General features: G+C 38.0%; 1 protein-coding gene across 7 annotated transcripts in view; it reads left to right on the top strand.

Annotated features, from left to right (window-relative positions):
- The window catches only part of tns1b (tensin 1b), a 370,155-nt gene that overhangs the window by 88,688 nt on the left and 253,477 nt on the right, over window positions 1-27,990 (top strand). The window contains exon 1 of one of the 7 annotated variants that reach the window (XM_051710895.1): window positions 4,245-4,340. The exons of the other annotated variants lie outside the window; for them this stretch is intronic. Coding sequence (XP_051566855.1) covers window positions 4,260-4,340 — 81 coding nt within the window. The 5' untranslated portion in view covers window positions 4,245-4,259. Of the gene's footprint in view, window positions 1-4,244; window positions 4,341-27,990 lie in introns of those variants that run through there. 7 annotated transcript variants of the gene reach the window in all.

Raw genomic sequence — 27,990 nt, 5'->3', positions numbered from 1 at the left:
TAGCTGGATCAGGGAGATTGGATGGTAACTCTTACACTCACTTGGATCTTTGTCCTTTTTAAGAATCAGACTGATCCGGGCTTGTGTCATGGTTGGCGGAAGCTTTCCATTCTTTAATGATTCCGTATAAACTTCTAACAAAAGTGGAGCCAGTGACTAATTCGGTCTTTAATATGTCCCTGTAATGATGAAACATGAAGAAAATTATGTTTTAATTTTTAGAAGTTTCAAAGCCGGAATGTCACCGAATTGTAGGAATGACCCATTTACGATATTCACAGTTGCAGTTAGGCAGTCTATAGTAATAGTAAAGTACAGTCTATAGTAACAGACAGCAGACAACACAGATTGGGTTCAAAACATGGAGAAAAGGGATGATTTGGAGAGATGAGCCTTTCTGTGGAGATAGAAGGGTCTTCTTGAGGATTCTGCTCGTGGATATCTTGTTTACTTGCTACTACATGCCTAAAACTCTATATATTCAAACTCTGAAAATCTTTCAAAGATTTGATGCCACTAACCTGACAAACTTGGGCAAATCCAGTGTTTTGTTTTTTTCTCAGAAGTACTCATTATATCAACCTAGTACACTGTAGATGCAACTTTGTTTCCAGACTGTATCTAGATCGGAAACATCTGTGCTGCAAAACGTTTGCGTGATTTACCCTAAACCAGTGAATAGGTAGCAGCAAATGTGTATTCATTCAAATCAGACTGTTTGAACTGATTCAAACTTACCAACTCTAATGCCATTTTTGCTACTGAAGTTTAAATCAGAGACACTATTAAAACGTTTTAACACTCTCATACTTGCTACTCACAAGTAACGGTTGTGAAATTAGTCTAATGATGCAATCTTTAGGAAACTTAATGGCCAAATAAAAAGTACATTAAAATAATCTTAACATTGCTTAAGTTCACAGCAAAATCTTTGCCACTATGTGAATATTCTATATATCACTCAGCCCTAGAATGACCATAGAGAAATTACACTGCCTACATGTGCTTTTATTAGCCTTACCAGTATCCTCAAGAAGCCCCTTTTATCTCCACAGAAACGCTCAGCTCTTCAAATCATCCCTTTTCTCCATGTTTTGAACCCAATCTCCTCTAATGCGCTGAATCTCAGGCTGGATGTTATTCCCTATATTGTATTGCTTCTCATCAGATTCATGTTCTTGAAATAGAGGCGAGCGAAAACACTTAGATACTGTTCTGTGTGTGTATATTTAGCTGGTCTATTGATCAGAACAGAACTCATAAAAGGATTGATCTGCATGAGGGGAGGGGGGGAACAAAGGCTTCTGCTGCCTCAGTCTTTGAGATGCTATGAGGAACTGTATGGTTTTCATTGTGTCAGAGTTAATCAAACTGGGACTAATCCCACACTCTTATCATCTGGCCTTATGCCTGCCAAAACCTGAGAGAAATAAGTGGGTATTGAGACATCAGTCTGCCATTGTGATTTGTAAAAAAAAAAAAAAAAAAAAAAAGATTGCGGAAATACTGAAACTCAATAATTGGGATGGGACGCCATTTTTTAATGTTTTTTTTATTGCGCATGCATCAGAGCGCTTCAGAAGTAGTTAATCTTCATAGGCTCTTCAGTAGCTGCTCTGAGTGCGGTCCACGGTACGAGAAGTAGAGACAGTTGGAGTTCAATTGGAGTGCTGACACAATGCAATAACACCGCACAATGAGACAAAATGTGCTACTCCCTAATTTTGACAGTAAAATGTGATTGGAATTTGAAGTGCACAATAATCTCAATTATCTGAAATAATCGTGATGAAACAATTATGTAATAATCACGACAGGCCTGTAGTCAAAAGTCAGACTCCGAAAAAACAAAGTGAAAATACGATTCTGCTTGTGGATATCTAGTTTACTTGCTACTACATGCCTCAAACTCTATATATTCAAACTCAGAATATCTTTTAAAGATTTGATGCCACTAACCTGACAAACTTTGGCAAATCCAGTGTTTTGTTTTTTTTCTCAGAGGTACTCATTATATCAACATAGTGCTTTGTATATGCAACTCGTTTCCAGACTGTATCTAGATCGTAACCATTTGTGCTGCAAAATGTTTGTGTGATTTACCCTTACCCAGCGAATAGGTAACAGTGAATGTGCTCTCACAGAAGTTTCCACAGCACAAGAGTTACCATCTCAAAGTTACCTTGTTTCTAGTGAATGCACCCTACTGGAACTGCTTTCTTCTGTTTGCTGTTTGGGTTTGGATCTGCCTTGGTGGCTGTTTCACAGTCCCAGAAAAGCAGCACGCACTCAGTTTCGTTTATATCTGGGGCAGAGAAATGTACTGCAGTAGTGGCATTGAAGGAGATTTACACAGCAAGAGGAAAATTGTATTGCTCAGATTTTATTGCTAGATGCTCGTTCGTAGCTGAGGAGAATTAATGAGTTTTTAACTATGTTTAATTTAAGAATGTCCTTTGTCTCAGATGTTTCTCCTTAAAGGTGCTCTCAATAACTTTTTTTTTTGTGTCATCTTGGATGTACAGTGACACCTAGTGGTGTGGATGCAGCATCATTCTAAATCAGTAGTTTTCAGTTACAGATGCCATTGTATACATTCAATATCCACAATCAGCCATGATTAGTTTATTTCCAAGAGTGATTGTGTCCAAGAACAATACAGTTACTGAGATTAAGTGAATAGTATTCAGCTGGTCATGTGATGAGCGTCCTCATCTTATGTGAACAGTCATGATTTTAAACATATGTTTCAAAATTACAATTACTTTATTTTGGAGAAAAACTAACGTTTTGCAGCACAGATGTTTCCGATCTAGATACAGTCTGGAAACAAAGTTGCGTCTACAGTGTACTAGGTTGATATAATGAGTACTTCTGAGAAAAAAACAAAACACTGGATTTTAAATTCTTTAAGAAATACAAACGAGATAATTGTCGACATACAGTGAAAGGACAATGTAATTTGAATTGCATATCATGAGATAATTTAGTTTTGGAAGAATGTGATGTGAGATTTTTGAGTTCATATTGAGATTTTGCACTTTTGATTCTGTGTTCTCAACACATTTTGAGAAATTGTTGTTATCTTTTCTAAAACTCTAGAGTTTTTTTTTTTTTTTTTTTTTGCAAGAGTACACTGTCTTTTTCTCGGGGGAAAAATCTAAGGAAATGTTCCATTTGCTCACCATTTAATCTCATTGCTGTTTAGTAGAAACAATTCCGACATTAAAGAGATGTTTGTAATTTTCCTTTCTAGAGATCAAGACAATGCTATTATTGCATAATGATTGCTCATTCATAACTCAGGAGACATAATGGCGCTCTTTGAGTTTACATTGAAATCTCTGACTTTTGATTGAAGACTTTGGTATCTTGGCAAAATGTAGACATTTTTGACATCTCTTCTGAAACAGGAGACACTTGTGAGATTATTGCAGACTTTTCCCCAGGAGAAGCGTGAAACTTTAGCAAAAGTCTCCATTTGCTCTCCATTTAATCTCATTGGTGTCTAAGAGAAACAGTTTAGGTTTGAGATTTTGCACTTCTAGGAGTCCAGAAGGATATGGATTGATTATTGATTGCAGATTTTAGTGTCTTGGCAAATCTTAGCACTGTTTGATCTTTGAGACATTATTGAGATCTCTAGATTATTGGGAAATCTAAAGGAGTCACATGTGAGATTTTTGGGCCCTTTTTGCCTCTGGAAAATAAATCTGCTCTCTAGGAGAGAAACATTAGAGACATTAAAAGAGAACTATTCCTATCCCTACATTCCTATGGGGATGTTTGACTGCAGGAGCAAGGACACACAGTCCACTGAAGTGAAAGAAGTTAGAGATGAGAACGAGAAAATCTGATCATGGGGAGGTGAGACAGGGAAGGAGGGAGGAAGGTTGTAAAAGATGTGAGTAAAAGTTAGAATGAAGAGAGAGAGAGAGAGGTGGGGGGGAGAGAGAGAGGAGGGGCTAAAATGGAGAATACTGAAGGAGTGCAATGGGGAGAAATAAAGAGGCTCTCAGTCACCTCCCCCTCTTTCCTGTGGAGCTCAGCTAGATGACCCCAAAAAAGAGAGAGAGAGAGAGTGAGGGAGGGAGGGGGTATGGAGTAAGAGAGAGGAACGGAGGATAGCAGAGGCAGTTGATGCACGCTCCCCTCAACGTCAATCTTCATGGATCTACAGAGCATTGTGGAACCGTGTGGAATAGTTTGGCGTCTTGTAAGAGATCCAGAGAAGAGCAAGCTGCCATTGTGAACTAAGGATGCCGTCTGTGTCTCTTAGCCTTCCTGCTGCACTGGCCGGCCGTGCACGTACCTGGGTCTGCCTGTCCTGCATGTTCTGGGTGAGTCCACTTGTCTGGGGTGGGTGGATTCCTTTTCCAGGAAAAATGTATAAATTAGATCAGGGCTGGGGAAAAGGATCCATGTTTAGTTGACCATATCTCTTAAAAATTGTGTGTTTTGCTTGACCGAGATTGATGTTTCGGTAGGTGTAGCCTGTTGCTTGACTGTTTGCTCTGTGCTGTGTTATTAAAGGAATAGTTTAAGCAAAAAGGACAATTTTGTCATTGTTTATCTGCCCTTTGGTTATTTCAGCCTTGAATTTTCTTTCTTCTGTGAAACACAAACGATGTAAGGCAGAATGTCCAGGCTGCTGTTTGCCATACAGTGAAAGTGGATGGTGATTTACAAGGTCAAGCTCCAAAAAGCTCAATAATTTTATGAAAGTAGTAAATATAACTATTTGTGCTATATTCCAAGTGTTCTGAAGCCATACGGTATATCTGTGTGAAGAACAGACCTAGATGTATGTTGTATGATAATCTTCCCCTCCAGCAATCCTGACAAGTGCCATCTCCCATCAGACATCTTATCATAAATTCAAATGTGTTTATTTTGTACTGTGGCACCACACAACAGCGCATTGTGCAAGCAACCTCCGATACATCAATTATGAGTATGATTCGGAGTTTGCACTTTCCCTGTAAGATTACATTTTTACTCCATTGACTAACATTTTTATGGTTTGGGTTTGGGTTAGGGGGTGTGGTTAATAAAATATGCATTCTTGTTGTGACTGTAGTACATCATTTACAACTTGTTCGCAACTCGCTTTTAGTGCCACCCTGTGGACATTTCACCCAGATCAAAGATCAGTCTGAGCTCTCAAATCTCATTTGTGGTTAAGTATATTCAGATTTGCAGTGTCCAGTAGCATCAAACATGGTGCAACACGTCCAAAGGTGCCATTTTTGAGTTTAACATAAGCGCAAATTTGATTTGGGAGCTTATCAGTGAACAAGGGCTTACAATTCTCTTTGTTCCTCACACAAAGCTATCATATGACTGTATAAGCACACAAGTCATATGGACTACTTTTATGAAGTTTTTATGTTATTTTTGGAGCTTGACATTATAAATCACCATTAACTTTTGTTGTATGGAAAAGAACAGCTTCTGAAGCTTCATTGGGATGAGAAAATTATGAAATAGAAATTTTTTGATGAACTATATCTTAAACTCTCACTTTGGCGGGTGATCTGAATTGCACATTGGTTTTTTTTTTTTCTCTCTCTCTCTGCCTCTCCTACGAAGTCTCTGGTTATTCACTATTTCTGAACTCTCTGGTCTCTTAGCATTCTGATTTAGTGGAGTGCAAAAAGATCCCAAATCCCCCTAAAGCTCAGGCACTTTTTCAATATAGAGGGAGCATTTCAATCTTCCTTTCAGACTTTGATTCTTAAAGTAATATTTCACCTAAAAAAAAAAATAAAAAAAAAATCTGTCATCATGTACTTACGTATGTTCCAAACCCATATGTTTTTTTTTTTTTTTGCAGTGGAACACAATAGAAGAACTTATCTACTTTTCATTTATGTCCTTTTGTGAGTTTGACAGATGTGGTCACTACGAACTGTAATTGAATGGAAAAGAGCTCACAACCTTAAAGATGCCTTTTTGTTTCATTGAAAAACAATTATAAATAAAAAAACACTAGTTTGGTACAACACGAGGGTAAGTAATATATTACAGAATTTTTTATTTTTGAATGAACTACTATATCGCGTTAGCACTGACACTGGTGGAATCTGCTTTACAGGTATGAAGACTTTGTCTACAACTGAAGATTGCATCATATAGAGACAGTAAATGTAGGAAACAGGCATTCAAAATGAAGCAGATGTGATTTATTTGCTAGCTGAAACCCCTGACAACATGAAATCCCTGAGCCAAACTCTGAACTTGGCAAGAGTTTGATTAGCTGCTGAGGAGAGATGACACCGTGAATGGAAAGAGACCTGCTCTGTACTGATATTGTGTCAGCAGAGGACAAAATAGAAGGAACAGAAAAAGAGTAGGCAATATTTAATACTTAAAAGCTTGAAATGCACTTCCTCCAAACTCTTAAATATAAATGAACCGTCTGAGAATTTTTAGGCTAGCCGGGCTGGACAGTCTCTTGACCATACTTTCCTTGAAAGTACATTGAAATTATGGTATTTGAGTAATCAACTGCTGTTGTTTTCAACCTGTTTTACTTATTTACATACAGTATTTCTGCATGAAACAGGATTTTCCATTAAACAAATGTAGTGTGGGACTAACAGTGGATTTTGCAGATGGTGGAAAAATCAGTTAACCATTTAGTCGGCCGAAAGTTTTTAAAATTTGATTAACAGAATGTTAATTTATTTTCTTAGACTTTCATTACTGTGCCTGGTGCAGACACTGAGGTTACATGAGTCCAAAATAAATACAATCCCAGATGCAGTTTATTGTGCAACCAAAATCTCAATAATAACTAGAAAAATGCATAAGAAGATTTGATGCATAATGCAGGATTTTTTTTTTTAGTATAAACAATCTGAAAACATTTATTTCAGTACTCTTATTTTGAAATGACTGAGACTTTGCTCCCTTACAAGGCTATATATTTAAGTATTAACCAAATTAAGCTTTTCGTAGCAAGTCAAGTTTAAGTTAAGCTTTATTGTCATTCCGCTGTATGTCGAGACATACAAAGGAACGAAATGTCGTGACTCACAGGACCACGGTGCTACACATATCTAGTCTATATAAAAGAGTAATTTAACTAAACATATACTTTCATTTTACACATAGTGCAACAATACAGACAGTGCAAAAAGGGCAACAGTGCAAAGAACATTAAGGGACATAAATACACAATGTATATAACACAATAACAGAGAGGGCAATAGATTTTCAGTCCTTGTAAACATAAACTCAGCAAAAAAAGAAACGTCCTCTCACTTTCAATTGCTTTTCTTTTGAGCAAACTTAACGTGTAAATATTTATATGAACATAAAAAGATTCAACAACTAAGACATAAACTGAACAAGTTTCACAGACATATGACTAACAGAAATGGAATAATGTGTCCCTGAACAAAGGGGGGGTCAAAATTAAGTCAGTATCTGGTGTGGCCACCAGCTGCATTAAGTACTGCAGTGCATCTCCTCCTCATGGACTGCACCAGATTTGCCAGTTCTTGCTGTGAGATGTTACCACACTCTTCCACTAAGGCACTTGCAAGTTCCCGGACATTTCTGGGGGGAATGGCCCTAGCCCTCACCCTCCGATTCAAAAGGTCCCAGACGTGCTCAATGGGATTGAGATCCGGGCTCTTCGCTGGCCATGACAGAACACTGATGTTCCTGTCTTGCAGGAAATCATGCACAGAACGAGCAGTATGGCTGGTGGCATTGTTATGCTGGAGGGTCATGTCAGGATGAGCCTGCAGGAAGGGTACCACATGAGGGAGGAGGATGTCTTCCCTGTAACATACAGCGTTAAGATTGCCTGCAGTGACAACAAGCTCAGTCCGATGATGCTGTGACACACCGCCCCAGACTATGACGGACCCTCCATCTCCAAATCGATCCCGCTCCAGAGTACAGGCCTCGGGTTTGTGCCCATAGGTGACATTGTTGCCGGTGATGTCTGGTAAGGACCTGCCTTACAACAGGCCTACAAGCCCTCAGGCCAGCCTCTCTCAGCGTGTTGCGGACAGTCTGATCACTGATGGAGGGATTGTGCATTCCTGGTGTAACTCAGGCAGTTGTTGTTGCCATCCTGTACCTGTCCCACAGGTGTGATATTCGGATGTGCTGATCCTGTGCAGGTGTTGTTTTACATGGTCTGCCACTGCGAGCACGATCAGCTGTCCTTCCTGTGTCCCTGTAGTGCTGTCTTAGGCGTCTCACAGTACGGACATTGCAATTTATTGCCCTGGCTACATCTGCAGCTCATCTGCAGTCCTCATTCCTCCTTGCTGCATGCATAAGGCAAGTTCACGCAGATGAGCAGGGACCTTGGGCATCTTTCTTTTGCCGTTTTTTGGAGTCAGTAGAAAGGTCTCTTTAGTGTCCTAAGTTTTTATAACTGTGACCTTAATTGCCTACCGTCTGTAAGCTGTTAGTGTCTTAACGACTGTTCCACAGGTGCATGTTCATTAAGTAGACATGTTTTGTTAAACATACTTTGTCAAGTAGACATATGTTCATCGTAGACATGTTACAATGTGCTTTCCTGATGTTCTTGTGCTAAAGAAAACATGTTTAAAGATGCAGGGAAGAGACTAAAATGACACCGCCTTTGGGACCCAGAATAGCCGCTATGTCCAGCCACACCACCATAATTTATCCTGTATAAATATCTGTGCCAGATTAAGGATTTTGTATATATACTGTATAATTCATTAGATGAGGTTTTATGTTATTCATAGGATATGAAGATGGAGACATGATGTATGTGCAGACGGTTGCATTTTTCTCTGCATGCCCTCGCTTCAATTTAAATTATTTAATCAAAATAACAAAATATGTGTAGAAGAAAAATATGGATAAATATTGTCAATGGTGAAAGATTTTTGATACAGCAAAAGAATAAAAATAGAATAAAATATAGATTTTTATATATATATATATATATATATATATATATATATATATATATATATATATATATAGATAGATAGATAGATAGATAGATATAGATATAGAATAAAAAATACAATAAAAAATAAAAATCACAATAGATTTTTGCAGATAAACAACAGTTCCTAAAAAGAAACTATCGGCACCAATTACTCTGCAAAACTGATATATCAGTCTACCTGTAATGGAACTTGATTTCATTGAATTGGAAAGTGATTGGTTCCTGAAAAGTGGATGTGACATACCAGAATAGAGCCAGGTGGATGGAGATTAGGTATTTGTAAAGTTTAATGTTGATAAAAGATCATGAAGACAATTTTTTTTTTGGAATAACGTGGATCAATAAGTCATGCACAATAAGACCAGCAATGTGTACTGTATTAAGTAAATAGAGTAAATTTTTATTTCATGTTGATTTCAAGCTATGCCTGAGGTTGGCTGAACATAGGCTTTGTTTTTATTTACAGTGCATCTAGGAAATTAAATTGATAACGTTTTGCACTCATGTTGAGTGCGGCTCTTGCCCATAGACCTCAGAGACAAGGTGATGCGTACAATCCAGCTCTCTGCCACTCAGCCAATTCAAATATTGACACATCTTGAGCTTTCTAAGAGGTCAAAGAGTTTAGTGCAGTGATCTATGTCCATTAACACACGCCAGATCAATCAAGACCAAACATGTGGCCCTGTGCAGTGTAGAAGTGAACTTGATCTCATTGAATATAGCACCTCACCAGCCTACTTTTTTCATACAAATGAGCAGCTATACACACACCTATCTATGCATCACATTCTCTGAGTCATGAGTGGCAGAGTAAATTCTAGAGACTGTTGTGAGTGAAAATTCCAGGAGATCAGCAGTTACAGAAATACTTAAAACCAGCCCATCTGGCACCACAATCATGCCACGGTCCAAATCACTGAGATCACATTTTTCCCAATTCTGATGGTTGATGTGAACATTAACTGATGCTCCTGACCTGTATATGCATGATTTTATGCATTGCATTGCTGCCACATCATTGGCTGATTAGATAATCACATGGATGATTGTTGGTGCCAGACAGGCTGGTTTGAGTAACTGCTGATCTTCTGGGATTTTCATGCACAACAGTCTCTAGAATTGACTCTGAATGGTGCCAAAAACAAAAACCATCCAATTAGGGGCAGTTCTGTGGACAGAAATGCCTTGTTGATGAGAGAGGTCAACAGAGAATGGCCAGACTGGTAACTCAGATAACCGCTCTGTACAATTGTGGTGAGAAGAATAGCATCTCAGAATGTTATTCTGAGATGTGGGTTGGTGCTGTTTTGGCAGCACGAGGGGGGTCTACACAATATTAGGCCGGCCGATATTATCGGCCGATACTAGCCTTTCACCGATATATCAGTATTGGTGTATATGTTTACCGATATGCGCAGATATGAAAACTTTTTTTCAGAACATATAATGCAGAAAACAGTGCTTGAATTGGTGTCATAGCGTAGTTTGTCCAGCAGAGCACGCTCCGACTCCATTGTTTACAGGGCTGAGCTGACGGTGGCTCTGCAGACAGGGTGGAGTTAAGTGGTGCGGAGTTAAGCGGTGTCTTCTCTGTAAGTTGCTAATTAGTTTGTGAAATACATACTGGAAAGTTAATAAACAATGACCCCATCATTTTCCATTTTCAATATAACTAATATAACGTTAACCCTGTCCCTGACAACCATGTCACTCATGTTTATCACATATATTTGCTCTTAGACAGCTATAGTTTGTCAGTGCAGTCAGTAATGTAGCAGATTGAAAGGTAAATATCAGAGCATCTTTTTGCAGCTCAGCAGACAACAGTGCAGTTGTGGATTGTGTCTGTTGAGTGTTGATTTCACGCTATGTTGTTAGTTGGTGAGACGCAATGCTGGAAAGTAAATAAAATACATCTTTTATTCTCCGTGACAACGAGCTTATAGCTAACTAACTAACCACGTATCTACTTTCATTGCTTGTCAGCTGAGTGGAAGCTAATGTGTAAACATGTATTCACCAAACTGTTCAGGATCCACAGTTTGGTACCCCTGTCAGCCAAACAATTCCAGTCGTTGCATTTATAAAATGTAATATTTAAAAGTCTGGTTTTCCACCGTTGAAAGTTTCCCATTAACTTGAATAGCAGAATATGGTGTAACACCGCTGCCACTGTTTATCTCTTGTCTCTGCAGGTATAAATGCTTCTTGTTTTACAACCTGCACCTAATTGACTGGCAGTATTAAAATAGTCTGCATTTGACTGATACTAACAGTACTGATGTTTATTTAGCTATTTATTGTATTTTTGTATATTTATCTTTATTTTCTCAGTGTTCATTTCTAGAATTTGTTGACAATGTATAATAATAATGTCAAATATCCTTTGATAAAAATATTTGTTTAAGAAAGCAGCCTTCTGAGTACCTTTGCATAGTCATATCGGTGCAAAATCGGTGAACAATCCACATAGAAAAGGTCTGTTTTCATTCCAGCTCAAAAATTACATATATCGGCCACCATACCAGTAATCAGTGAATTCTCTCTCTAAAATCGGTATCGGTCTCAAAAATCCCATATCGGTTGGGCTCATATATATATATATATATATATATATATATATATATATACAGGTGCATCTCAATAAATTAGAATGTTGTGGAAAAGTTCATTTATTTCAGTAATTCAACTCAAATTGTGAAACTCGTGTATTAAATAAATTCAATGCACACAGACTGAAGTAGTTTAAATCTTTGGTTCTTTTAATTGTGATGATTTTGGCTCACATTTAACAAAAACCCACCAATTCACTATCTCAAAAAATTAGAATACATCATAAGACCAATAAAAAAAACATTTTTAGTGAATTGTTGGCCTTCTGGAAAGTATGTTCATTTACTGTATATGTACTCAATACTTGGTAGGGGCTCCTTTTGCTTTAATTACTGCCTCAATTCGGCGTGGCATGGAGGTGATCAGTTTGTGGCACTGCTGAGGTGGTATGGAAGCCCAGGTTTCTTTGACAGTGGCCTTCAGCTCATCTGCATTTTTTGGTCTCTTGTTTCTCATTTTCCTCTTGACAATACCCCATAGATTCTCTATGGGGTTCAGGTCTGGTGAGTTTGCTGGCCAGTCAAGCACACCAACACCATGGTCATTTAACCAACTTTTGGTGCTTTTGGCAGTGTGGGCAGGTGCCAAATCCTGCTGGAAAATGAAATCAGCATCTTTAAAAAGCTGGTCAGCAGAAGGAAGCATGAAGTGCTCCAAAATTTCTTGGTAAACGGGTGCAGTGACTTTGGTTTTCAAAAAACACAATGGACCAACACCAGCAGATGACATTGCACCCCAAATCATCACAGACTGTGGAAACTTAACACTGGACTTCAAGCAACTTGGGCTATGAGCTTCTCCACCCTTCCTCCAGACTCTAGAACCTTGGTTTCCAAATGAAATACAAAACTTGCTCTCATCTGAAAAGAGGACTTTGGAACACTGGGCAACAGTCCAGTTCTTTTTCTCCTTAGCCCAGGTAAGACGCCTCTGACGTTGCCTGTGGTTCAGGAGTGGCTTAACAAGAGGAATACGACAACTGTAGCCAAATTCCTTGACATGTCTGTGTGTGGTGGCTCTTGATGCCTTGACCCCAGCCTCAGTCCATTCCTTGTGAAGTTCACCCAAATTCTTGAATCGATTTTGCTTGACAATCATAAGGCTGCGGTTCTCTCGGTTGGTTGTGCATCTTTTTCTTCCACACTTTTTCCTTCCACTCAACTTTCTGTTAACATGCTTGGATACAGCACTCTGTGAACAGCCAGCTTCTTTGGCAATGAATGTTTGTGGCTTACCCTCCTTGTGAAGGGTGTCAATGATTGTCTTCTGGACAACTGTCAGATCAGCAGTCTTCCCCATGATTGTGTAGCCTAGTGAACCAAACTGAGAGACCATTTTGAAGGCTCAGGAAACCTTTGCAGGTGTTTTGAGTTGATTAGCTGATTGGCATGTCACCATATTCTAATTTTTTGAGATAGTGAATTGGTGGGTTTTTGTTAAATGTGAGCCAAAATCATCACAATTAAAAGAACCAAAGACTTAAACTACTTCAGTCTGTGTGCATTGAATTTATTTAATACACGAGTTTCACAATTTGAGTTGAATTACTGAAATAAATGAACTTTTCCACGACATTCTAATTTATTGAGATGCACCTGTATATATATATATATATATATATATATATACAGTATATATTATATTATCCATATTGCCCAGCCCTAGTGTTATAGCAGAGCACCATGTGGAAAGTAAAAGAGTGAGTTACAGGCATGAGGGAGTTCTGCCAACCCCCTTGAGTACATTAAAAGGCGTTTAGCTCTTTTCTGTTGATTTATGATTTCAGCTTAACTCCAGCCCATTTTACACTTCACTGGGCAGTACTGATCTGTAATCCCTGCTGTCAATTCTGGGGCTGCTGGATTCTGGAATGTCTCCAGTTCCCTGCCTCTTTCCTGATCCCCTGGTTTTCTTATTTCCATAATATCTCACTTTGCCCCGTTATTCTGTCATCCGCTCTGATTTTTCCTATATCTCTGTCTCTTCCCTCCCTTCCATTGCCTCTCCCTTAATCCTCATCTTGCTACTTGCCAGTTTTGTCATTTTTTGATATTCTTTTCCTTTTTTAGAGCCTGAATTGGCAAAAGTTTAAAATGCCAAAAGGTTGCACATCTACACTGCCCAGACTAGGGGGTGGATGATATAATGTTGCATGGTAGGGAACACTCATTGCGTGTTAACATTTAGAGAGAAAACGAGAAAGAGCTTGTTAAAGTTTTTCAAACACTTTTCCATAGATATGTATATATATAGTGAATATTTTGATTATATATGTCGTTATCAAATAAAAATGTCAAGAATATTGCACTAAAAAATTCTACACCTAGCACAAACTTTAGCAATACCAGTGAGTTAGTAATGATTAGTAATTCGATCCACTGTTTTGGACTAGGGCTGGGTGATAGAATGACCTCGATATTTATCGCGAAAAAAAAAAAAAATCCATGATATCGATGATAAGCTTTTGAGTAATCTTTAATATTTAGCCTATGTTCTGCATCTAGACGATCAGCTGCCTTGCTAATGATTAGGCTATGCTGGTCACAGCGGTCCAGGTCCGATTCATGGAATGATTCCATCTGGACCGCAAGACTTCATGATGACGGATGCACCCTTTCATCGTCTGTAGTGAGCAGCACGACAAAACAACAGTGCTGTGTACACCAGCTCTGATTTTTCTGTGCTGTATTCTTGAAGATTTTTCTATAGCACCGAACATATCTGCACTCGTTGCCTCTTTTCCCCGCAGGTGCGTAGACATGATGAGGTGCCACATTAGTTAACGTGGTTCCAAAGTGCCTTTAGACCAACATTTTTTCCTTCTAAATTTAGCTTTATTAATCAGCATGTTACAAGCCATTTTTTAAAAAAAATTTTATGACATTCAGCATCAAACAGACATTTCCATCAGATGTATTTAAGATACTGTATACCATATATTCATATTTACTGTACATCTCAAAATAGTACTTATCAAAAATATGCACATATAAAAGGAAAGAACAAAATAAATGGGACTATATACAGGTAGGGAGTGATTTTTTTCTTTACATCATAATCATTGACGTGACAATAAAATCAAGCCTATGGGGTGTTAGGTAGTTAACCCATTTTTCCCAGTGTGAAGCAAATTGTTCCAGTTTATGATTGACAAATGATGTTATCTTCTCCATTTTGTAAATGTCCATTGTAATTTCCATCTAATTATTTATAGTTGGGCTCTCCAGTGACAACCATTTCCTGGTAAGAGTCTTTTTGTAAGCCACCAGCAGTATATTTGTTAAATATTTATCTCTTTCCAACCATTCTTGAGGTATATATCCAAGATATATGGTCTTACTTTCTAGGGGTATTACACATTTAAAAATGTCTTGTAGGGCACCGTGTATCCCTCTCCAATAGTCTTTGATAATGGGGCAATCCCAGAAGATATGGTAGTGGTTTGCATTTTGGTTTCCACAGTTTCTTCAGCAAACAGGAATGGTACTATCATAATGGGATTTCTGAGAGGGTGTAATAAAATACCTTATCAGGTTTTTCCAACCAAACTCCCTCTATTTCTGTGAACTGGTGCACTTCCATTGATACCTCCATATTGCTATCCATTCTTCCTCAGATCTAATCATCCTCCCTCCTTTTTCTCATTTTGTTTTAATGTAGAGGTCGAATGTGTTTTAAGATTTAACAGACCTTTATATATGCATGAAATGATTCTACTACTAATATCTTAGTTATATGCTTTTCTAAACAGTTCTATCATATATGTACTCGCCTCGGTCACATTTTTCACCTTCATATTAACATAATGTCGCATCTGCAGGTAAAGTCTTGTTTTTCTAGTGAGTGTTTCTCTTTAATCGTTTAAAAACTGGGCAGTGGGCCTACTTTCATTATATTGCATAGAACTGTTATTCCTTTAGATGTCCAGTCCTTAAATCTAGTATTCAATTTATTTGGTGTAAAATCTGAGTCATATGCACACCATTTAAGAAGTACAATATCTCCCTCTAGTTTATATTCTTTTATAATAAGTTTCCATACTTCAAGAGTCCATTTCACCCATGGGTTATCAATTGTACTTATATGACTTTGTAGGTTGTTATATGCCAAGATTGCCTGTATGGGGATGAGGATTTTCTCTTCAATTTTTTTCCACTGAGCCTCGTATGATGGTTTGCACCAGCATATCATAGCTCTCATCTGTACTGCAAAAAAATTATCTCTAAGAGAAGGTAGGGCCCCACCCCCCCTTTTCTTTGGCTAATTGTAAGGTTTTGAGATGAACCCTAGGTCTTATACCCTGCCATATATACCTTGATAACTTCTTGTCCCATTCATTTAATTGATCTCAATTGGTAGGGTCTGAAATATATATAACAGTCTGGGCAATATATTCATTTTAATAGATTCAATCCTTAAACTGAGACTAGAGGAAGGAATTTAGCTCCATCTTGTTATATCTTCTTAATTTTTTTATGTATAGGCAAATAGTTGCATTCAGATAGTTTTGCAAGATCTTTTGGCATATTAATACCCATATATTTAAAGGATTCTGTTTGCCATGCTAACTTTCAATTTCTCTTGGTGGGCTATAGTTATATGAAAGTAATTGAGTTTTACCTATGTTAATCTTGTGTCCTGACAATTGACTGTATTGTTCAAATGATTGCATCAGTTTAGGAAAAGAATATGTTGGTTGCCCTAGATAGATAAAAATGTCGTCCGCGTAACAGGCCAGTTTAATTTTAATATTAATTCCCCTGATATCTTCACTTTGTCTAATATAATGAGTTAGTGGCTCCAGATATAATGCGAAGAGTAGCGGTGACCATGCACAACCCTGTCTCGAGCCCCTTTCTAGAGTAACACTATTTGATAAATATCCATTGATTTTAATCCTGGCAGTGGGATTGTCATATAGTGCCTATATAGTTTTAATAATTGTGTCATGTAAACCAAATCTGTGTAAAACTCTGTAAAGAAAAATCCAGTTAACCGAATAAATGGCTTTTTCAGCGTCCATGCTTATCACTATTGCTTTGATTTGATTTATTTGTATATGATCCATGATGTGTAGTGTCCTTCGTATATTATCTTGTGTTTGTCATTGTTGTATAAAACCTGTCTGATCATTATGTATCCGCGTGTGTAGGAACTCTTCTAATCGTTTGGCCATAATAGAGTAGGGCTGCTCGATTATGGCTAAAATCATAATCACAATTATTTTGGTCAATATTGAGATCACGATGTACAATAAAGTCTATACATTATCACAATATCAAAATTTAAGTAGTCGGTAGTGAAATTTGACGATTCTCAATCCCAGCTTCAAAACAACGACAAATAATAATACTAACTAATATGTTAATTATGGAAAAAGGGTCAAGTTCTTAAGTAATTATTCAAGACTAGTAAACAGTCAGTAATAAAATAACTATTAACTAAATAATAATTCAAACAAATTCTGTACTGCTGTCATTATGCTTCAAAATGAACAGATGATTTTTTAACATCCATATCCAGCTGCACTCGATAAACTCTGTAAAATATGTTAATGTTTTGGTAGAAGATCCCTTAGACCCTGCTGCTTTGGCTGTCTCTGGGCCTCCAATGCAGTTTTGTAGAGACTATTTTGACTGTTTAGGATATTTTTTCTTCTTTTCTTCTGCCAACTTTGAAATAAAAAAAAAAAAGTGCAATATGCAAATGTGAATGTGTATCGTGATAAATACCGATATCGAACGGTATGAAATAGAATATCGTGATAATAATTTTTTGCTAAATCACCCAGCCCTATTTTGGACTGTCATCTTTATGCACCGCACCGGTGCGTTCTGTGTGCAATACCTGTGGGTTGTCTTACCCGTGATATGGCATGGTTTCTCCGGTGTGTGACCATCTTTAGACTAAATGTTTGCTAGCTGAGGAGTTGGGGCAAGGCAGAGGTCACATCTAATGCCTCTTATGCAGTTCATGTAATTCATCAGAAACTCATTAAAGTCTTGGCGGCATTTGTATGAGGCCTAACTGGGTTGTTTGACTGTGTCTCATGTGGTTTTCATCAGTTTAGACTTTACTTGATTATTCTTCTTTGTCATTCTTGTTTTTTCTTGGTAAGGGGCATTATTTGATGTAAGTTCAGATTGCAGTTCATAAGACATGCTTGTTGTGCGTCAACAAGGGAATATCAAATAAACAGAGCTGTTTTGTGGTCTTTGTTAGTGGAACCAAATGCTTGGTGGTTTCGAGGCAAATGATTACATTTTTCTCTGGTCTGCCCACCCAGACAGTTTAGTGTAATAAAGAAATGGTAGATGATGTCAATCAAAGATGTCAGCAAATGTGACTGTTGAACATTTCAAATGGCATTTTTGAACCCTTGATGGCACTGCTGAGAATTATGTTAGCGATAAATGTACATATAATCCGCCCTCCGGACTGATTGCGAAACGAGCAACGTGCCTCCCCACCCCCAAACATACAAGTGCCCCACCAAAGACTGCATCCTAGTGCGGGCCCTGAAGTGAATGGTGACTGTGGCTAACATTCTGCCATCCCCATTTGTGTTCCAAACAAGGAAGAAAATCATTCATTTTTGGAATGATACAGTATGTGGGTAATTACAACATGACAGAATTTAATATTAATTGAGTTTACTCCACCAGAATACTTGACTTCATTAGCATGGTATTTTTAATGTCATTGAATAAACTACACGATAGAGTGCTGTGGTTAGTAACACATCACCATCAGTCAGGGGCCCAGAGGCCCCAAGACAGAAGAGGTTATTGTGCATATAATGAGGTGTTTAGCAGGGAAGTGGTTACAGAGCTGATAGGGAGAATGATAGCTATACTTTGCCTAACCCATGAGGTGCTTCAACCTGTTTGCAATTATGTTTAAAGTGAAATGACACCCAGACCCCATGATTGGGCCTCCTACATGGCCTTGTGAGGGGTCATGGAAGGTAACCGCCCTTGTTTTGCTCCTATTATTCAGATTCTGCTCCTTTTCTTCATGCAGTTTGGGATGTTTATCATAAAATAATGTCTACAGTTTCACATAGTATTTAAAGAAAATAGTAGGTAGGGCTGGGTGATATGTCTGCAAAAATTATCTTGATATTTATTGAAGATTTTCAGTATACTGTAAATCTTGATCATTATTTATTTGCTCCTAAATGTGATTTTGTTTTTTGAAGTGGGGGAACCATAATTTCAACCGAACTGCTAATGTAGCCAAGTATATTCAAAATCTTTAATGCATAAAGTAAAAATCTATTTAAAAATAATGAAGGCATGTTTTCCAGTTTTTCACTAAATGGAAGACTGATTTAATAATGTCTTTTATATGATCAATATAAAAAAAAAAAAAAGAAAAAAAAAAGATAAAAATCAAAGCATTATTACCTAATGATTTCCATTACACAAGAGTAGATGTTAAAACTTCATGCTGATTTGAACTCGGCTCTCGCCAAGATAAGCACCAACTAAGATGTAGCTTTACAGTAAACTAATCATCCATATGTGTCTCCATCCATTTGCACTTCCTTCCATATGATGATGTAGATATCCTCCTGTCTGGTGTTAATGGCTGAAGTGTAATGCTGGCTCCGGGGATCAACCACAGTGCGGCCTCCCCAGCACATCAGCATGACAACCATCTGGATTGAGCTAAGTAAGGTACATCTCTGGGGTCTTCAATTGGGCACCTTCCATCCTCAGTGCTTCGTTGATTCGCCCACGACACCTCAAGAGGGCTCAACGGTGATTCTGGTGTTCCAGCATCACCCCCCTCCGTCCCCCACTCAACTCAGCCCAGCTTGTGCTTGAGATCCCCAGCCAGAATCTTTCCGTCCCAACTACAGCCAGTTGCTGCTCCTCTCTGCTGCTTCACATAAGGTCTTCGCTGTGTGACGCAACTCTTGGCCACTGAATCCGACGCCTCTGAGAAACCTGGTTGTAGAGTGTGCCACAAATCCTCGACAACCCACTTCCACTGGGTAAACCCGGACCTTCCATCCACGCTGCTCCGCTTCAGTGGCTAGTTGAGCATACCGCAGTTTCTTCCTCTCATACGCCTCATCTACAGCATCCTCCCATGACACTGTTAACTCTTCCAGGTGAACAAGACGTGCTGATCCAGACCACAAGACAATATCTGGTTGAAGGTTAGTGGTGGCAATCTCAGGTGGAAAAATAAGCCATTGACCAACATCAGCCAACATTTTCCAGTCTCTAGCAGCTTCCAGTTGTCCTGGCGAGGATTGGTTTTAACACCTTTTCTTGGTGGTTGCTCTCCTGGGTGGAGGAATGTTGTCTATGGTTTGTAATGTTAAGATGGAACAGGTGGCAACTTATTGGTCATGTTATGCTTGTCTTCCAATGCTAAGGCCAAACATCGCAGCACCTGGTCATGGTGCCAAATATACCGTCCTTGGCTGAGAGCCACCTTACATCCTGTCAAAATGTGCCTTAATGTTGCAGGTGATGAACACAAAGGACATGAGGGATCCTCTCCTACCCAGAGGTTTAGGTTCTGTGGTGATGGGAGAACATCATATGTTGACCTGATGAGGAAACTGATCCTGCTCTGTTCCATTGACCACAGGTCTTGCCAGCCAATCTTGCATTGTTCCACACTCTCCCATCTCATCCATTCTTCCTGCTTGGCTTGGGAAATGGCCTTTATACACCTCATCCTCTCCTCCTGCTTTTGCACCTCATTGACTACCAGCTTCCTCCTTTGAACTGGGGCTGCCTTGTGGCATGTAGGATGAGCTGAACTGAGACCAAGACCCCATCTTCCATGCTGAACTTGCCCCACGATATCACCAACTCGAAGGGCAGCCTTTGCATCTTCCACAGCTTTCTTTGCCACCCACTTTCTTCCAGTTTTCAACACAGGTGCTGCCTCTCTTACGCATTTGTCGTATGACTCTACTAATGTCATTTCCAGTCTGACCTTGGCACACTTAAACTCCTCGGTTAGAGCGGAGACTGGTATCTGCAGAATTCCTTTACCATAAAGTCCTACTCTGCTGAGGCAGCGTGGAACTCCCAACCATTTCCTGATGTATGTACTGATTAAAGCTTCCAGCTTCTCTACTGTTGTCAAAGAAACCTTGTACACAGTCAGTGGCCACAGCAACCTCGGCAGTAGACCAAACTGAAAGCACCAGAGTTTTAGTTTGCCTGGTAGAGCACTACTATCTATACACTTCAACCCTTCCACTGCTTGTTGTCTAACCTCTCCCACACTAACTGTGTCCTTTAGATCACCATCGTACCATCTCCCAAGACTCTTCACTGGCTTCTCAGACACTGTTGGTATTGCCTCACCATTAATGAAGAATGTTTTATCTACTACTTTACGTTTAATTATAGAGATGCTCCTTGATTTAGTGGGCTTGATTTGCATTCATGCCCATTCAATGTTATTGGTTAATTTGCACAATAACCGATTAGTGCAGGCTACTGTTGTAGTCATGGTTGTCATGTCATCCATGTATGCTCGAATTGGTGGTAGTCACATTCCAGAAGCCAAGCGCTCTCCTCCTACTACCCATTTTGATGCCCTAATGATTACTTCCATTGCCATGGTAAAAGCCAGTGGAGAAATGGTGCATCCTGCCATTATTCCAAACTCTAGGCATTGCCATGTAGTGCTGAATTCTGAAGTTGAAAAACTAAATTGCAAGTCTCCAAAGTAGGCTTTCACTAAATTTGTTATTTTCATCGGTACACTGAAAAAATCAAATGCTGCCCAAAGAAGTTCATTTAGCACTGAACCATATGCATTAGCCAAATCAAGGAATGTCACATGGAGCTCCTTCCCCTTCTTTTTTGCTGACTGAATTTGTTGCCGATCACATTGATGTGTTCTAAGCATCCTGGGAAATCTTGAATGCCTGCTTTTTGTATTGAAGTGTCAGTGAAGCAGTTCTTTAATAGTAAGCTGACCTCTGAGCAATAATGCTGAAGAAAATCTTGCCTTCTATGTTTAATAGGGAAATAGGATGAAACTGACTGATGCTTGTAGAATCTTTTTCTTTAGGGATAAAGACTCCACCTGCTCGGCACCATGCTCTTGGTACAACCTGTTTTTCTCATGCCACTTTCATCAATTTCTATAGAATTTGTAGAACTCCTGAAGCACTCTTATACACTCTGTATGGAACTCCATTAGGCCCTGGAGATGATGAAGCCCTTGCTTTTTTCACAGCTTCCTCTACTTCTTTCCATTTAGGTGCACAGTCCTCCATTTGGTATTCTGGTGGATTGATAGGTGGGATGTCTGACAGAATTGACATAGGCTCCTGCCTTTTTGAATCTGTATGTGCTTCTTCCAAATATCTCTCCAGCTTTTAGTGTGCCATTCTTCTCACTGGTGAATAACTTTTTTACAAATTTAAATGGGTCTTTATAAAAGTTAGCTCTCGCACGCTCCTTCTTTTTGTAGCGTTTCCATAAGTGCAAGCCTATCTTTTATGACCCTTTGTAAGAGATTGAGTCCCTCCTTCTGACTTTGTTCTGCTCTTCTCCATTTCTTCCTCAGCTGTCTCTTTTCTCTAACTAAGCGTTCAATCTCCTGCTGCCGTCTAGACTTTCCTGGAATAGTTTGTACTTTTTCCTTCCTTTTATCAACTCCAAACCTCTCACTTCCATATGTGTAGATGATGTCCCCAAATTTATTCAGCTTCTTTTCAACTGTTCCATTTAATCTTTCCAATGCATAGAAGAGATCTGTGTTTACTGTGTCCCATGCAGTTTTCTCACAAGCTCTTGGCCATTTAACTCCAGGCTTGTGCACGTTGAAGTTCTTTTCTCTCTTATGCTGGTTTGTCTGACCGGGTTCACAAGGATCATTAGGTTCATCACTAACTGTGTCCATGCAAGTCTTCCTCACGTCTATGACAGGGGTGCTGATATCCTGCGAACTGTGGTTTGCATCCTGTCGCTGGATTTCAGTCGACTGACTTGACTGACTTCGTAAGAAGTATTGATCAATGCGAGGCCCTTGTCCCTTCTCCCTCAAGCATTTCATTCTCCCTTGATGAATCTTTAAACTCCTGACCATTGTCGCCTTGCTCCAGCTGCAGACACAAACCTGGAGTTCCATGTCTTTGCTAACTGCAGATCTTGAACTAGTCTTTTGTGAAGTACTCTCCATACTCATATCCGTTTCCGTTCCTAAGTCGTTAACCGTGTTGTCCAACGTTGAGTCATCTTCCGCCCCCGCTCTCACAGACTCTAGGGGTATTTTCCTCTTCATATATTTTACAAACATTTCCTCTACATATATTTTACAAACATTTTCTGTGAATTAAAGAGCTGGGTATTAAAACAGATTTACTGATTCAATTCTATTCTGATTAACAAGCTCTTGATTCGATTCGTTTCAGTTTAAATTCGATATCGATTAATATGGGTATATTTGGGTCACAATGTCAATTTTGTTTACATATGAAATGAGAGAAAATTACGGGACCTTCTGATCTTCTAGGTAACACTTCTAGGTACAATTCTAAAATTTTATTTTTACAAATTATATTTTTTATATTTATATTTATTATTATTTTTGTTTTTTGTCATATTGGTGACATTTTAGCTTTTAAAAAAGGTTCAAATTCAATGTCAACATCAATAAATATCTTGGAATTGCACATATTTGTATATATTACATACAAATGGGTTGCGTGGATCTCGTCATTGGACACACAGAAAGAGAGTTAAACAAAATGTTTACTCTCAACATGCAGTGAAAGTGTCTCTCTGCTGTATACTTCACCACTATAATACCCAATCACTGCTAAGTAAAATCTGAAAGTTTACCAGTCAGTGGCCAGTCACAGACATTTTTATTGCATAGTGCAAAATTTGGTCACATAAGCAATAGGGGTGTAAATCAGACGTTTCATCATGAGACGATCTTATATCGATTCTCTTGGCCCGTGAACCGATATTTGCCGATACTTCAAAGTCTGCCGTGATACGATTTCGATTTGATTCGATTTAGGACCCTGTGATCGATATTCCAATATTATGTGCCTATTTTACACAATCAATAAAAAAAATGTTGTCCTCAAATGCAACCAAAATATAATTTTTATATTTTATTGAGCTCTCCGAAAAGTGCAAATTTAGTATCCTCATTAGGACATCCACAACAAAATAAGGTACTTCAGATGTTGAAAAAATTATACAGATAATAACATAAAAAATAACGTCACACACAAGTGATCATCAATCGTTTGATTACAGCTTATTTTTCAGTTTAATCCAATTCAAAGTAGCCTACTTACATACCCATGACTTGTTTTCAACTATCTGTGCTATCCGTGGTTTTCTTGGATACAACTTACACAATTGTAATGAAAAATTCTGTTTCATTTAACTGGGATATATGTGAATAAGGTTATTGATGTGTAATGTGTAATGTCTTATAACTGATGCTGGAGCTGAGCAGCAGGTGATTTCTCTTTCCCTCATTAGTGCTGTTCAGAATGTTGGCGTTGTCAAGACGTTTCACATGATGGTTGAACTGCTCCATGGTACTTTAAAATAGCAAAGTCTCATGTAAAATTTAAATGGGTTGCATGCTTAACGATATCGATGGAAGCCTGAATTAATCGCACTTGTGAGCCGATCTGTGTTTGACACGAGATCTCACATTTTAAGGAGCGCCCAGTTGATGCGCTTGCATGGATAGCAGAGCGCAATTTGGCTTCACAGCCCCTGCACACATCCTTGTCCCACATGAAAAGCATATTTAGCGCTCATAAAGTGAAATGAATGTAATACGGTTGCATCATCGCCTGATGGAAATGCATACGGACGTGGCTGACATGAGAGTATTAAAATAAAGGTAGAGCTTAAAAAATGTACAATTTACACATTGTATCGATAACATTGGATTGTTAGTTATTGGATCGATGCATCGATCCAGATCGATGAATCATTATACCCCTAATATGCAATTGATTTACTCACTTTAAGATGATAACTCAGGGTTAAGCTTAGTGTGAAAAGCACTATAGAATACAAATGTATTTTTGTTGTTGTCGTATTTGCGTCCCCTTTACCTGGAGCCTTTATTTTGGTGGAAAACTGAAAGTCTTGTTTTTAATTTTAATAAAAAATTAGAGCAGTTACAAACAGGGAGGCACCGATACCACTTTTTCTCTTCTGATCCGATTCCGATATCGGAAATCTCAGTATCGGCTGATGCCGATACCAGTGTTGTTTTTTTGCATAATCAGTTTAGAATATCTTTACATTATTGTGTGGAACTAATTGGGAGTACTCTTTAATATGTAAAGAAACACAAACCTCTAACTACATATTATTTAAATATAAATGTATAGCTTATTAAGAAACACTTTATTATTAACTAGTATACTGGATAATGTAGCAGCAAAATTAACAGTAATTCCAATCTTCAAGTCTTCAGTAGAAAAGAAACCAGTGTTTTATTTTTGCCTTTTTTTAACTTTTTTTTTCCAAACATATTTCAACTTGCATCTGGACTTTAAAGGATTCAGATCTCTTTTTTGTTCAATTTAGTTTTAAGACATCAGTCCACTTTTCATTCACACAGTTATTTTTTGGAGCCCATTCAAATTAAATATTGTTATAAATTGTAAACATATACTAATGATGACAATAAAATAATAATAATAATACTAAAAATAAATTGTTATTAATATTATTATTATTCTTGACTTTTAATTTTAATTTTAAATACAACAGTAATATATTTAAATTGTGCACTTTTTAAACCCTCACGCTTTTATTTTGACATTCTAAACTCTCCAGAAGTCCTGTATGTGTCTGTTTGTAGGCAAGTTCACAGTAGTTTAATTCGCTTCTTATTCAAATTCTGGTAAAATGCACCTCTGGTGCCGTTCTAAATACATATTATAAGTGAACCGAACTATTGAGCATCTACATCTGAGATGCTGTTCTTGAGTAGCGATCAAATATTGCGCACCGCTGTGAAGGCTAAAAATAGCCGCGAGTGCATCACCAGCCTGTGCGTGAATTTGTGTCAACAGAGCAGCACCATTCACTAACGCGCTGGTGCATACTATATATTTACTTATTAAACACAGCCTTTTGTGATTCACAGAGCTATCGCACCTCTTCAGGTGGCATTGAATAAAATGCACGAGTCATATGAACTGCTTTAATGGTGTTTTTATGGTTCTTTTATGTCATTTTTAGAGCTTGGCAGTAACGAATATGACTAACGCGCAGTATCAGATTTGGATCGGGCTCGTCGAACCGATACCCGATCCATCTAAAAGCTTCAGTATCGGAGCCGATACCGATCCAGGTATCAGATCGGTGCATCCATAGTTACAAATGTATGGAACACAGAAAAATGCATCACCAGTTCACTCTGAAGAACACACAGAACATGTATTAATAGAATCAAAAAGCAGCCAGTTGCAGTTTAATAATCACATATGACCACATTGCAATTTTGTTATTATTTTGATTAACGGTACTGCCCTTTAGAGTCGGGAATTTGTCCTATGACACGCTTAATATATCAACCAAATAAAAATCTCACAAAATTCCATCGAAATTTGTGATGTTGCTTTATTTTATATCGCCAGCAAAATCATCTTAGATAATAAGATGAATACTAGGTAGTGTACAGAGTATACTGCACAGTATTCCATTCCAAATGGAATAGCCATAACCCAAAGTTACACCAAGTGTTCTGGAAGACCATATCCATTTCAATTCCACATCAGGAATATGACTCACAGTTTAGGTCATGTCCCAGGACCCTTTTTTTAGCTGGTGAAGAAGAGTTGAGTGTTGTGTTTTTATAGGCCTATCCTATATTGGTCCATATGATTCTGATTTTGTGTCCTCATTTCTGTCCTGGGACATCTGTAACTGTCTCGCCAGGTGCCTGTTGTGCTCCACTGCACTTAAAGTTTGGTGGTCCCACAAGACTCTTATGAGACTACTGAATAATTCAAGATGAAAAAGCCATGGACAGGTCTGGGTAATTGATAGTCAAGCATCTACAGCCCCTGTACTGGGCAGCCCTGGTACTAGTTTTCTTATTGTGCATTTGAGCCCAGTGTGAATCACAATTTACAGTGGCACGCTGTACTTTCTACAGAGAAATGCAAATTACTAGCAGTGAAATTCACACAGATGAAAAGAACAGATGGTGCTTGTAATGGCCCTGATTTCTTTTTCTGAATTGCGCAACCTGCAATATTTATTTTCATGAGGTATACATGTCACCACAGTCTGTGAAACAGAACTTAATAGGGTTTTGATAAACACAAGAATGCTTCCAAGCTCAGAATATATGATCTTTCAAGGTAATATATGTCTATATCAATTTTCTTTAGCTGCCTTACATGGTTACGATTGCACTTTTGGAAACGGTTCTTCAAAAGCATGCCTTTGCCAGAAAATACCATTATTATACAGTAATAGAATTGGATGCCTGTTTCTGATCTAATTGCGCCGCTGTAGTCTTGCAAAATCTTGCTCAAATAGGTTTTTTGGCCTGTGGCTGTTTGTGTAAAGTGTGAAATTACAGATCACCAAAAGATGTATGAGATTAGCTCATTCTTTATGAAGAGCAGCCTGTTTTGTACACTAAGAGATAAAAATGAAGTTGTTAGAGTTTGCTTGTTTCTTTGTATAATATGACACGTATGAACTCTGATTTTGTGTACTGCAAGTTAGGGCTAGTCAGTATATTTAAACAAATTTTATTTCAATATGTTTTACACTTTTGACAATATTAAATTTATATCTTGATATTTATTTATGTATTTGCTCTGAAATACATAAATAAATTGAGATTTATTTATTTATTTTTTTCGATCAAAGGAACCATAATTTCAACCAGACTGCCAATGTTGCCAATTACATTCAAAATGTTTAATTCCAAAAGTAAAATACAGTGTAAAAAATAAATAAGTAAATATTGAAGGCATGTTTGTACACAGTTATTCATTTAATGGTAAATTAAATGGCAAACTGGCAATATTTGATCATTTTCATTTATATGTGGCAGTGCAACAGTGCCCGCCTACTTTTATTTCTAATCCATGAACCAAACCAACCAGCTCCGAGGTAAATCACAACATTACAAACTTTGATTTGAATCAAAAAAGTACTAAAGGTACCAGACTGTCTTTCATGAGGGAATGAACTCATTAGCATTAGTCATTAGCACTGCGAATGACAATCAAATTCAAAATGATAGAAAACAATATTGAATTAAGTTGTTGATTATAGAATTAAAAAATCAATACATTTTAATTTTATTGTAAAATATTCAGATATATACAAATATAGAAGTAGTCTGAGAGTGTAGAAAGACATTCACAGTAGGGCTGCATGATTATGACAGATAAAAATGGTTGATTATTT

Source organism: Myxocyprinus asiaticus, chromosome 11 (genome assembly GCF_019703515.2).
Source record: "Myxocyprinus asiaticus isolate MX2 ecotype Aquarium Trade chromosome 11, UBuf_Myxa_2, whole genome shotgun sequence".
Taxonomy (NCBI): Eukaryota; Metazoa; Chordata; class Actinopteri; order Cypriniformes; family Catostomidae; genus Myxocyprinus; species Myxocyprinus asiaticus.
This window is presented reverse-complemented; position numbering and strand designations above follow the sequence as displayed.